This window comes from Emys orbicularis, chromosome 4 (genome assembly GCF_028017835.1).
Source record: "Emys orbicularis isolate rEmyOrb1 chromosome 4, rEmyOrb1.hap1, whole genome shotgun sequence".
NCBI lineage: Eukaryota > Metazoa > Chordata > Testudines > Emydidae > Emys > Emys orbicularis.
In genome coordinates this window covers 69,439,132-69,453,135 of record NC_088686.1, presented here as the reverse complement: position 1 = coordinate 69,453,135, position 14,004 = coordinate 69,439,132, and the positions used below count along the sequence as shown (strand labels likewise).

Sequence of the window (14,004 nt, the reverse complement as noted above, 5' to 3'; positions counted from 1 at the left end):
TAAAAATCTGAGCAACTTTCATTCAGCGATCTTGAGGTATAATATAGTAAAAATAATACATGTATTATACTGTTATTTATTATTTTATAGACGCTATAAGTATGATAAATGCATCACAGGGAAAACACAGAAGACAGTCCTGAGAAATTTACAAACTCAGGTCTCAAATCTGCAAACATTTATGCACATGCTTAACTTTATGCAAGTCCAATTTATTTAAATGTTTGCAGGATTAGGGACTACATGGGGATCTTGGCAGCCAAGTGAGGATAAAATATACTTCAAAAAGGGAAGGGATGAGAGTTATTCCAGAGATGCATTAGTGCAAATGAGACCAGAAATGTACCAACTATTTCCCAGTCTGATCAAATTCATTTTTTCATAGATAACTAAAATATGGCAGAAAGTTCAAATCTGGCATGCAAACAGACCTCACTGAGGCTAAGAGGTTGTCTGATTTCAGGCAGCATGTATCATGTTAGTTCCTCTTTAAAATGAGTGTAGATTTCATTAGTGGGGCCTGGGAATGGAGCTCATTGTTGGAGAGACTGTAGAAAAGTGAGTTTTGAGGGAGGGTGCATGATACACAGGATGGGGGAGGACATTCCAGGTGCATTAGACACTTTATCTGGGGAAGGGATTTAAAGAGAACATGTCTCGATGAGTTTTGAGATTTACATGTACTTGTCTCTGGAGTGCTCCGAAAGTAGCATCTTCTGTTGACCCATGTTTAACTAGCCAGCTCTCCAGGAGAGGAGTTTTACATGTCTTTTGCAACACCTTAGACAGAGATTCATTGTGGCTGAAAGGAACCACCTAGAAGCAGCTACAAAGACATTCTTTGCAAGAAGGTTCTAAACTTTACCATAACTACTTGCCTAAGCAGCTTCTACATATTAGTGCATGAAGGTACAGATTCACACAAAGAAGATTATAGAGAAAGCCAATTACAGGTAAACTGTTTCCCTACATCTATATGTATGTGCACATACATGTATATTATAACAGTCCTAGGGAGATTCTGCACTCCTCATATTGGGTCAAGAAGATTCTACCACTCTGCTCGGCTAGCTCACATAAAAAACAGTAAGGCTCCTAAAGTGGAAGAGCTCTTATTTAAACTGAAATGTTCCACAGGGAAAGTTGCTGCCCGCAACAGCACATCGATAAAGTGATTACAGAAATCTGACCACAGCTGAACGAATGTTATTAAAACCATTACCTGCTGGAACTGATTAGTGTATGGGCGAGGTGCTAGAAATAAAACACAAGAGCATTATTATCCAAAAATGTGCATGCTGTTCCTTAAGTCTGTAGAGTACCTCCCATGTTTAAAAGCCTTGAGCCTGAGATCACACAGGAGCTCTCTGCACCAACATGTATCTGGTCACACGCATCTAGAACCATCTGCAGAACCACCGCTCTCATTAGGGTGACAACTTGTGCTACTGACAGGCTGAATTCCTAGATGTCAGCCCTCACTGAAGCCCACACAAGATTTTGACCAGTAGCTATTAAAAATACTGAAGGAAAACACTGACATCCTCAATGAAAGAATGGGCTGAACTTTATTAAGAATTAATATACACGGTCTATGGGCTTCTATGCAAATGGATGCAGTTGAACAAAGATCTTTATTTAACATTTCATCTCAGATTGATCTCAAGTAAACCACCTGTCAACTTGGTTTTTCCCCACCCATGTCTCTCCCTGGACACAGGATTAGAAAGCAAGAAAGCCCAGGCATTGGCATAGCAGTGATTCTATAAAGACACCGGAGTGAGCGCACACAGTCAAGATGGCTTGGAATGAAGAACTTGCTGCTGCTGCTCTTGAAGAGACTTGGAATCCTCCCATGGACGGGGCCCTCTGACGTTCTTCCAGTCATCAAAGTCAGAGCTTTTCAGTTTCTATAAACAGTAACAAACATAAAGCTATGTTAGGGCATGAGTGCAGTGCTTTAAATAGAGTTCTTCCAAATATGCTTGTTTCCTATATCACAAATGTAACATCATCCACTGGCTGATTAACTTTCACCCAGGACCAAATGATATTCTATAGGAGAAAAAAGTCTACAGACAGGAGAAAGAACAGAGAAATATATTAATTGCAATGACTGTAGCTGTAACTGCTCCTCAATATCTAGGGAAGAGCGAGCCATTGGACAAGGCAGAAAAGGTTCTCTTCTTTACTTTTTCTTTCTTTCTTTTTTTTTTTTTTTAAACTACCCTATTTTTCAGGTCAGCCCTTTGACTGCAGGAATTTCTGGTGTCGAGGTATAGAAAGATGCCAAAGAACAACCAAAACCTGGCTTTTGCAGAAGGAACTACTCTTGTGGGAGGTAGGGGAGGGAAGACAATGTCTGATCATTGGTGCCCAGAGGTATTCTGTCTGTGCAGGGCAGATGGCCTCAGGGGAGTTTGAACCAGCATGATCCCCTTCACTCCATACTACTTTCATATAAAAGAGAGGAATGCACGGCTTTCCAGAATGTGCTTCCTAATTCCAGAAGCCACAAATGGGAGATGGGGCTATAGCCATGTTCCCAACCCACCTACCCATGTCCCCCTTTGGGGTGAGGAATACGCTGGGGGGCTTGTCTATATGGTGTGTTAGTCCACACTGAGGGGTGTCCACTAGCGTGTTGCACGCTAATTGGCCCATGTGGACCCTGTTGGCATGCACTAAAAGCTTCTTAGTGCGTGTTAATCTAGAACTGTTTGAAATGGGACTATATGAGCTGTGGTCAGATTTCTGTAATCACTGTTAGTGCATGTTAGCAGGGTCCATGGGGGCCAGTTAGTGCGCAACACACTGTCATAGAAATTCCTGTCCATTCCAGCTGAGGAATAAGGAGAGACGGGCACAGCTAATCAAGCAAGGAGCCCCGGGAGGGGCGATCCGTTTATTTCAATTGCAATTGGGTTCGAGCTCATAAGTCAGCAAGAACAAAGAAAACACTTACACCAAAGCATTATATGCAGTTGCTTATGATAATCTATTGCTCTATGATTGGCCAAAATATGCTATCATTACCATACATAATTAGCAAGCTACATGTATCTGCCCCTCTTATGACCCCTTATTGTTCATCTACTTGCTCCCTCCTTAAGTTATTTTGCAAACCAAGCAGTTAGTTATCTACAGGACGCAGGCACAGAATGTTCCATTGTCTCCAGGTTTGGAGTTTGGCTACATTTCCTCTCGAAGGAACTTCCTGAGTTAAGACAACCTATAGCTGATGTTTTCCCTTCTTCTTTCTCCCATGTGTACGTGACAAATTTGCCCCCTGGCAGTTAAGTAGAATAATTTTATATCAACACTAGTGCACACTAGAATTTACACCCCTCTAATGCAGACTAATACATTGTGGAGACAGGCCCAGGGTGTGTTAAGTGGCCAAACAGCCTAGCACTTAAACAATGTCTAGATTTCCCACACGGGTGCTCTGGGGAGTAGACAGGATCTTTCCCCACCCCCCTCTAGCACCCCTGTTCAAGGGCATCCACAACTGGATTCTTCATGCATTTCTGTGACTGGGTAAAAAGAAGAAATACCCTCCTGCCCTCCCCTGCAATGTACTGCTGTTGCAGAAGGCAAAGGGATGCTGAGATTCCCCCAGGAGTATGGTTGTAGCAACACACAAGACAGCATTTTGGCACAGGACGTTGCAGTTCTTGCTATAGAAAAGCTAGAGAACCTTTGCAAACTATTTTTTAAAGCCTCTCCAGTTCCCATGTCAAAGAACTACAATAGTAAAAGACAAAAGCCAAGAGAGTTTCTGTATCCAGTGCATTTTAGTGCAAAGTTTAATTTCAATGCAGTTACTGAAAACAAGCTGGAAGCAAACTCCGCTGACTCTTCCTTTAGTTTAATGCACACAGATAGTGGAGAAGTAGCTGCTTATCCCGTCTTCTCCTTGACCATCTACTTTAGTTTGTTATTTCCCCTGCTCTCCACCTCCCATTCTCCACACTTTATTCTTGAGATAGCACATTCTGAACCAAGTCCCATAGTGGTATAAGCAGGCGCCTCTCCCACTGAAGACAATGTGAGTTCTGCTTGTTTACACCAGGCCAAAATTTGACCCACCTCTTCACAGTGCAGCTAGTTGAGAAATGGAAGTCCCATTTCCCATTAGGCACAGACTCTCTATAGTCAGTAAGTTCCTAAATTTGGAGCTTCACATCTGCTAAACAGCAGACCTGTGAGGGAGTTTGCACCATCATCCCAAAGGTTCACACTGATGGGACAAGGGGGCATTCCGAGTGTTACCGAAGTGGAGAAGATTGTATATTATTAATAATTAAGGCTAAGATTTTGTCATGGTTATTTTTAGTAAAATTTATGAACTGGTCACGGGCAATAAACAAAAATTCATGGAAGCCATGACCTGTCTGTGACTTTTGCTGCTGCAGCTCCATGGTTTCCCCCACCATTGTGGTGGCTGGGAGCTGTGGGGTTCCCCCTCCGCCCACAGCGGCTGGGAGCTGCAGGGTGACCGTATTTCCCAAAGAGAAAACGGAACACCCCAGCTGCTTGCCCGAGGTGTCCCCCTCCTGCCGCACAAGGCTGTTGCCTGTTGCTGGAACCCTGAGGCGGGCCCCCTCAGGAGTCTGTCACCTGTCACTGGAACTTTGCAGGGGGCCTCCTATGGCTTGTCACCAGAACCCTGCCCAGGGCCCCACTGGCTGTCAGCTCCGGAGTCCTGCAGCCCTGGGGCTGAAGCAGAGAATGTCACAGAGGTCTCTGGGAGTCACGGATTCTGTGATTTCCATGACCTCCGTGACATAAACATAGCCTTATTAATGATACATATTGTAGTGGGACCCAACCCCCGCCTCAGGATCAGGGCCTCACTGCAATAGGCACTTTACAAATACACCAGAAGACACTACCCTTGCCCTATAGCGCTTGCATTCTAATTTGCCTACTGTCAATAGGGATGACAAACAATGAGGGACTTGAAAAAGGGTCACAGAAAAATTTGGCAGCTGTAACAGGACAGGCCTGCTGTTATTAGTTCATGTTATGCAAAACCTTCATGACACTTCTACAACTTGAAGAAATCTCAATGAGATTAGTCAGATTTCAAAATAAATTAAGCAAGATCCCACAGAAAACACTTGTGCACGCATATACATTCACCAGACTTTTGATATGAGGTAGCAGCAGCTGAATTTTTCATACAGTGGAGTGAGTTAGCATAAGCACTTCCTGAAAACTGTCCTTGCTACTTTATTCAAATTGTGATTAACCAGCCTTTCATTTCCACTGGAAGAAATCTGAACTGACTAGGGAGGAGGAGGAGAGGGAGTTTAGGGAAGGTGCCCCATCATCCCATGCGTCAGCAGCCATCACTTGGATTACAAGAGACCGAATTTAACACCTGACTCAAACGGAAGATTCAAAGAAAATAGACTGCAAAGAACCTTGTGCTTTACAAAGGGAAAGCATTCTGACTTTATAAAACACATATACCGTGCAGCTGTAAGTTTAGATTCTCTATCCACAATGCCTGCTCTAGAAATGTTCAGAGATATTTTCAATAAGCAGTTACTGAAAGTGAAATATATTCAGTGAAACTTACAGTATCTGAAGAGACTAGCTAAGGGACCAACACAAGCAGAATACCTAATAGAGGATAGTCTTTAACTAAAGGTCATACTCAATAGTATTGGAAACCTTAAGAAGGCTTTGAAGGGGTCACTCTCAAGACAAAAGGTTACTTACAGCATAGGGTGTTTCAAATATGTACAGTATCTAAGGAAATGAAAACGAGAAAATATTTCGGTAGTCTTTGTTCCAAATTTAGTGGTATCAGGGTTCCTGAAAAAGACATTATGAATTACATAATGAATGACTTAACATACAAGGGATGAGTATAGTCAGAGTAAATAAGTAGATTAAACTATACAATTGATGAGGTCTACTAACTGAGTTTATCCTTGTCAGTTAAAATTAAGGAGTTACAAATCTAATCAATGCACAGAGAAACCATACATTTGTTTGTTCAGGTGTTACATTCATGAACATCATTAATAGCTTGTGACATTCACAATAAAGAGTTCATTTGATGCCTCACTGCAAGTCTAGGGAGAGTAGCTTCTTAAGGACACATGGCAGAATCTGCAACTATTATTAAGGCTGCGATTTAGTCATGGAGGTCAAGGAATCCAGGACTTCCAAAGACATGCAGCAGGGCGGATCCACCGCTTCTGGCCACCGTGGGCAGCAAGAGGGACCCCCGCTGCTCCCAGCTCCCGTGGGCGGCAGGGGGGACCTGGTGGCAGGGGGAATCCCCACCGTTCCCATGGACTGCGGGAGGCAGAGGGGATCCATGGAGCTCCCGGCCACCACGGGTAGCAAGAGGGACCCCCGCTGCTCCCAGCAGCAGGCAGGATTTCCGCTGCCATGGGCAGCAAAAGGGACCTGGGCAGCTCACAGCCGCAGTGGGAGGGGACCCTGGAGCTCCCAGCCCCTCCCCTCCCAGCTGCCCAGGCTACCCATTTTCTCATGGGTATTTTTAGTAAAAGTCAGAGACAGGTCACGGGCTTCCGTGAATTTTTCATTATTGCCCCTGACCTGTCCGGGACTTTTACTAAAAATATCCGTGACAATAACGTAGCCTTAACTATTATCAGTCTAGAAGGGACATGTATCCAATCAGTTATACTTTCAGAACAGCCAGGCTATACAATTTCCCAAATCTGATTATGTTATAAAAGTTTTAAAAAGAAAAGGGGTCCTTTTTTATTCAGGTAAAGGTAAGAAGGAACATCAGCTATGAAAATGGACCTGAAAAAAGTCCTGATTCTCTACGGCTTAGCACCTGTAGTTATTTACATCTGTGCAAAGTGTGGGTACAACTCTACTAAACCAGAACTCTCCACTCACTCACTCACACTGGTGAGAGCCTTTCACACCCACTTTGTACAGAGGTAAATGACGGCGCCAGTGCTGGGCAATAGAGAATTTGGCCTTCAACTGTTACTGTGCTATTTTTATTTTTCTTAAATAAGCCTGACAACCCTGAAGAGTTAAGTCCTCTTTCTGTCCACTGAATAGGAACAGCACAGGCAGCGGCATTACAAGCTTCCCTCAGATTGGCACACAACCATGTAGCAGGACCACATCTTTGGGTGAGAGGGTAGCTCAACCCCCAAGTTCACTCAGTCTTTGGCTTTTCTGCTGAGAATGCCAATTACTGCTAGCTGTGATGTGGACACCTGTCCATTAGGACCAGGACTGAGACCCCCTAATTTCACAGAAGTACCACATACAAATGGCAAACTACTTTCAGCCACTCCCAACTTGAGATCTATACAAACTGGCTGTCTAGAGGTGAAAGGCTCTCTACTCTGCTACCAATCCCCTGCACTATTCAATCCACTAAACAGTCAATCACTGAAGGAGATTTAACCAGATCAGATTGACATCCCTTTTGCTACTTGTCTCAAATAGCCCAAAGGATACTGAAAATTAATTGTTTAAAGTTAGAGCAATGTAGTACATCAAACCTACGGATTCTCTTTCTAAATCAGCTAAAAATGCCTCTTAAAAGTCTTTGGCTGACAAGCTGTAACTAGAAGAAAGCTGCAGCTCTGTGAGTAGGTGGTGTGGCTAAACAAGCATTCAGCTGCTCACTACACATTTTGCTTGTATAAGACTCCTGTAAAGCAGGTTTCAATATTAGGGATACTGGATGGTATAAGGGACAGGAAGTGGCCTAGGGAATCATTCACTCCCAGCTCACTGGTTCAAATCTGGTCCAGACTGATGGTGTTTGAAAATCATTACCCTGTGAGTTTGGGTATACGTTGTCCGTAGAGGGCAAGCCTCCACACCACAAAGAGCAAACTGAAGTCAATAAAAATTCATTTGGACCTGGGAGCTCTCAGCACCTCTGAAAAATCAGGCCAAGTTATTTCAAGTTGGCCACCAAAATCAGTGGTCATTTACAGCTGTGACTATAGTGTCTCTGTGCTTCACTATCTCACCTGTAAAAACGAGACAATAAAAACTTGCCTCTCTGAGAAGGGTGTTAGGAGGCTTACTTCATTAGGCTTGTGAGGTGCTCAGATACTTTGGTGATAAGCACCCCAGAAATGCCTATACATAACAAATCAAAAGGGGCAATTACTGCCTGTCACTATGGTAACTGGCATGTAAAATTTCAGATAAAGATGGAAAGATTACAAAGAGAGGAGCATCTTCACAGTTAAAAGGAGCAGGGAAGAGAACTGCATCAAATCAGCTCGGTACGTGTCAGAGCAACAAATTACTTCCGGGGCTACAGCGTGTGTAATGAAAGACTCTATTGTAACGTATAGATGTAGGGGGACAGAGTGAAAATGGGGGTTTAAAATCTCCACCTTATTGCACTAATGAAGCTCTGTTTTTGCAGGAAAGCTTTCACAATGCAATCTCTTTGCTCTTTTTATTTTCCTTAGAAAAGTTTGCTGCCACATTTGTTTAGTGATTTAAGGGTTATCACTTTGAATTTAATTATTATCTGTGATTAATCCTGCTCAGACTGGAAAGCTGCATGGAGTAATTCTTTTTAACCAGAGGGTGTTTCTTTGTAGTTTTATGTTATTCATGTATAATGCAAGTTGACAAGGGCTGAAGAAGTTGAGAGGAAAGATAATGCAAAGTCTGAAGTAAGGTTTTTATTTAGTGAAGGAAAGAATGGTTGTGGGATTGGAGCACAGGATTTAGACCTGGATCCACAAAGGAACTTAGGCAGCATGACGCTAAGCGTTACAGCATTTCTAGGTGAGGCACCTAGAAAATTACTGGAACAACACTGCAATCCACAGAGCCCGAGTTAGGTGCTTATGCTCCCTAGACAACGAATGAGAAGAGATGGGTGCCTAAGAATGCGATCCACAAAAGACAGCACACTAGGCAGAGAGCCAACTCAGATAGCCAGTGGAAGATACTGATGGGAGATAATTAAAGAGTTATTGGAGCAGGAGGACTGGACCCTTGGGTCACCCACCTCCCAAATGGGTGCCCTGTCCACCAGGTTACAAAGTCATTCCTGCACTCTCCGGCTGAGCGTTACAGCACTGTGACTAATTATATGCAACACAGAACAGCTTTGACAGGCGAGACTGAAGGAGCCCTACATAAGAATATTCCCCAGCTCAGTGGTTAGAGCACTTGCCTGTTCAAATCCTTTCTTCCTCACATTCCGGGGGAGTGCTCTAACTACTGAGCTAAAAGTTATAAGGTGGGCACCACGACCACTTCTTTCCCTGGCCTCCAATTCTGAATGGAACCCATGCCAGTGGGCAGCCTCTCAGCATGCTTACCAGATTGGGCCAATGAGTGCATTAGGTGCTCCTCTGCCTATCTTCCCCTGGTTCATGAATTGCAGTGGGTCTTAGATAGGAGATAGGGAACTGGGCACCTAGAAGGAAGCAGCAGTGCACATACCCAGAGGCACAAACTTACGGGAACTTTTACCCTGAACATTTAGATACTAAGTGAGTTTAGGCACCTACAGGGTTCAGTGGGACTTCTGTGGATTGTGATGGAGCCTAATACGGGGACTTAGGTGCCTAAGTCTGGGGTTTAAGCACTTAACTAACTTAGCATCCAAGAGATCTGGGTTCTCTTCTCAGCTCTGCTGAAGACTTGTGGTGAAATCCTGATGATACTGAGGGCAATGTGAGTTTTGCCATTAACTTCAATGGGACAGGATCTCACTCTCGGCACATGAGCTTGAGTACATCACTTAGGCCCAGATCCTCAAAAGTATTTAGGCTCCTAACTTCTATTGAAATCAGTGGAAATTAAGAGCCTGAATACCTTTGACAATCTGTGCCTTATTATCTCTGTGCATCAATTTCTCCATTTTTCAAATACGGGCAGTACATCCCTCCTTCACAGGAGTGTGTAAAGCTTAGTTAATATTTGTAAATTGCTTTGAGAGCCTTGGATGGACGGTAGTATGGAGATCCAAATTATTTAATAGCCAGAGTATTTAATGCACTCAGTAATCTGTGGGGTTACATAGCCTTTCCATTTTTAAACTAACCCCACACTCTATTGGCCAGAGGTTTCACCTCCTACACCCCAGAGGGTCCCAGAACCCACGCACACGGCAGGAGATCAGCAGTGACAGAAGGCCATTCCTGTATTGCTTTTGGTTCAAAGAATTCACAAGCTCCAGTAATAAAGCCGACAGAACTTGGCCATTTACTTCTACATTATCTTCTTTCCTTAAACAAAAAATCTGGAAAATTAAAAGCAAAATAGTAGTATTAACACAATGTTAAGTCTGCAAGAACAAGCACTGAAAATTCAGTGAGTTCCAACCTTAACTAGGCCAGGATGCACATATGTAATATTTTCTGTTCCTCTTTCCCTTGTTTATGGAAGGTTAGCATATTAAGATACAAGACCTTAGAAATGCTCAGAAAGAGACCGAAGTATTGCTCTTTGTCACTGAGATGTGCCATAAAATTTACAGCAGGTGCACCGGGGCTAAGGAATTTCTTTACTTTTGAGTGCTTAATCTTGCCATCTTAATATTGTATTAAAACTTTTAGAAGTAAATCCTAGCCAGTATTTTACCACTTTAAAGGGCCCCCTTCCAGCAGAATCGGCAGGGCAGACGTTTGAGAGGTGTTCTCTTTCTGCCTGGAGTCCACCTCCATGGGTACTCTCTATGCAGCTATGTGCCCTGAGATCTGGGGTGGGGTCAGCCAAAGTGTGAGGCTCCCCTGCTGTGCAGCTTCTCTGGTCTTTCCCCATCCCCCATACACTGCAGGATGAGCACGGTAGGAGAATGGGGGCTAGGGACATTTGTATGGATGGAGTAACATCTGCAGAGCACCTCAGGTCCTACTCCTGGACCTAGGTGGGGAGAGGAATACAGATTCCTCCAGCACTTCCCTCTATAGAGGGCCCCTGCAGTCAGCTGAATTTGTCAGGGTGGGCACCAGGGAGAAGACCTGCTCCTTTATCTTGCTTTGACTGTAAGCTCTTTGAGGCAGTGACCATCTTTTCATTGTGTGTGTGTACAATGCCTAGCACAATGAGTCCCAATCCCTGATCTCCAGGCACTGATGCAATACAAATAATTAACTAAAAAACACTCTTTCAAATTTATATACTAAAAACAGAAGATATACTACTAGGGAGGAAGAAGAAAGGGAAACATTTCACATATGAGTGCTACCAGGAGGTTTAACCTCTGAAATTTTTTGTAATATAAAAGTTTCCAGGGGCTTCTGGCAAGCGGAAGGGAAGGGCTGAGATGCATGTCAAGGAGTGAGCCAAGGAGCCACCATAGCAAGAGGTGATTACTTGCCAAACTAATACATGATGGTGGCATCCCTAAAAACTGTCATGTCAGAATACAGGCTCCCATAAGACAAGGCTCAAGGAACAGATCTCGAATATAGCTAGGGCCCTTCATTTTCAGTTTTTATTTTAAATTTCCCCAGGAATTTATCAGTGTTCATTACCACAACAACAAAAGCAGGTAAAAAATCAGTACAAAAAACTATTAATTTTTGGGGGTAAATATCGGGGTTTATTTTGATGGACGGAAAGACGGGGAAAAAAGTATTCAGTAGATTAATGCTTTGAATTCCATTCGATCAATGTGGTTTGCTACAGAACTCAAAACACAATGCCCCCTCTGAGTTTATGAAAACAATGTATCTCTAATCCCCAAATAGAACTTTTCATTTGAATAAAGAGTTTACTGTTGTAGACTTAGAACTATTAGCCTATAAATATTTACATTTTATAATTGGGCCACACCATTTGCAGCACATACACTCAACTCCATCCTTGCCTCCTGTGTGTTTTTTAAAAACTTTCAAATACTTCCGGTGTTCTGAAACGTACTCTGATACAGATTTTTGTTTTCTTCCCATTTTAGTGTGTCAAATCTTTAAACCGTTATCTGATAAAAGCCTGAAATGTGTACGTGGTGGGCGTGAGATTCATTAGTATGTTCAGATGTGCATGCACTTCAGACCTTGCGTGCATGCCTGCTTGTTTATTGTGTGTATAGACTAATACATAGCCTTACTTCAACAGGCAACTTTGCATATACACCCAGACTAATTATTATCATAATACATCTATCTCATGCAATATGTATTTTCCTAATAAAACAAGTTACTTTTTATATATTTGAATACTACAAAAGTAGGGTGAAAATCAGAAAAAAAATGAATACTACTTTTTGTAAAACCCCAGAATTTTTTGGTAAAAATCGGTTTAAACTGAAAATGAAGGGGCTTAAATATAGCCTACAGTTAGGCCATTAAGAGCTTTGAAAAGAAAAAATTAAAAAACCCACGTAGCAGATATAACTTAGAAACCGATCCACCCCTCTATATTTGTAAACTGCACTTTCTGTTTCTCAGATGTTACTGTTTATAGACCAGCTGTTGGTTTAGGCAGTGCTCACACTGAGTCTTTTTAGTTAGCTCTCTGTCTCTTATCCACACTCTCCTGCAGATTTTCCACTCATCTCTTCCAGGAGCTTGCTAGGCAATTTATAGTCCCAAAACAGAAAGGTTTTGTCTCTGTTAGTAATTCTGATTTTGGCCGGATGCAACACAGCAGCTTCAATTCCTCCAGCTATAAATTATTTCTTCAGTGACGCCAATGCCCACCTTTTGCTTTGTGTTTCTGAGCAAATGCCTGGGAAAAAAATATAAAATAAATCTGAACCATTCCATGCCACCTCTTGTTTCTTCATTTTGGCAAAAATTCTGTTTTTTTATTTGATAAGGCTGGTAACACTGCTCCTTTCCCCCAGGACGTTCTTTTTTCAGGCAGATTTCTGGGTGGCACCCTCAAGCTGTGCAGGATGTGGAATAAGTAAATAAAATAAAATAAATAAATAAATATTGCTTGCAAATAAATTGTATCTTTCTTTCTGAGGGATCCAAAAGGATACTGCAATCATTTCACCTTTGTAGCCACATCTGGGATGGAACCAGGCAGCCATTTAACTCTATACAAGAATTGGAGCTATAGAGGGAATTTAGGAAGGAAGAATGCAATTACCTAAAGTGGGATTTGGTTACAGTCCCTTTTGTTAGAAAAGGGGGTCAGGACTTTGGGGTGGGGAGTTATGACACAGCTGTAAAATGGCACTTTGAGCAGCACAGTGCACCTGAGCACTATACTGAGACACTGGCTCTGTACTGACCCAGGGGAGAGTGCTATGGACTATATCACCAACTACTGTACACTTCCTGAAGCACCTTGACTTACCACAACAGTTTCCCAACCTAAGCACTAACCAGGCCCAACCCTTATGAATGAACGAACTCACAGAACATTCAATTCCCACAGTAAGTGGGATTAATTTGTGTGTGTTGGGGAGCAGGGGGGAACCCTGCACGATCCACTCCCCTCATCAGCAACTGGGATTCCCTACAACTGAATGCTCTTACTAACTACTTTATACTCCCGTGTTCCTAATTGTCACTATAAAGTACAACATCTTTTTCATCAAAAATATAATCGGTGTTGTGATGGGTTGGATCACAGAAACCCCCTTGGAACTGCCATCTAATGTGCTGAGACTACTTCTAACCTGTTTTCCCTGCCAGCTTGGGACTCCAGAACCTTGCCAGTTTGAGCCAGACACGCTAGCTTGTTACAAACTCAGACCCAGGTCTGAACCAGGTCCCTCAAAAGCTGCAGGCTAAACTGAAAACAGGTTAAGAAGTGTTCCTGTCTCCAAAACTCAGACACCCAGCTCCCAATGGGATCCAAACCCTAAATAAATCCATTTTACCCTGTATAAAGCTTTATACAGAGTAAACTCATAAACTGTTCGCCCTCTATAACATTGATAGAGAGCTATGCACAGCTGTTTCCCCCCCCCAGGTATTCATACTCTGGGTTAAGTAATAAATAAAAAAGTGATTTTATTAAATACAAAAAGTAGGATTTAAGTGGTTCCAAGTAATAAGTGAATTACCAAGCAAAATAAAACAAAACACGCAAGTCTAA

General features: G+C 42.7%; 1 protein-coding gene across 1 annotated transcript in view; it reads right to left on the bottom strand.

Annotated features, from left to right (window-relative positions):
* Positions 1 to 1,549: 1,549 nt before the first annotated feature.
* Positions 1,550 to 14,004, bottom strand: part of LOC135877596 (cytochrome c oxidase assembly protein COX16 homolog, mitochondrial) — a 78,649-nt gene continuing 66,194 nt past the window's right edge. The window contains 1 exon segment of the mRNA XM_065403092.1: positions 1,550 to 1,910. Within this exon segment, the coding sequence (XP_065259164.1) occupies positions 1,794 to 1,910 (117 nt within the window). The 3' untranslated portion in view covers positions 1,550 to 1,793.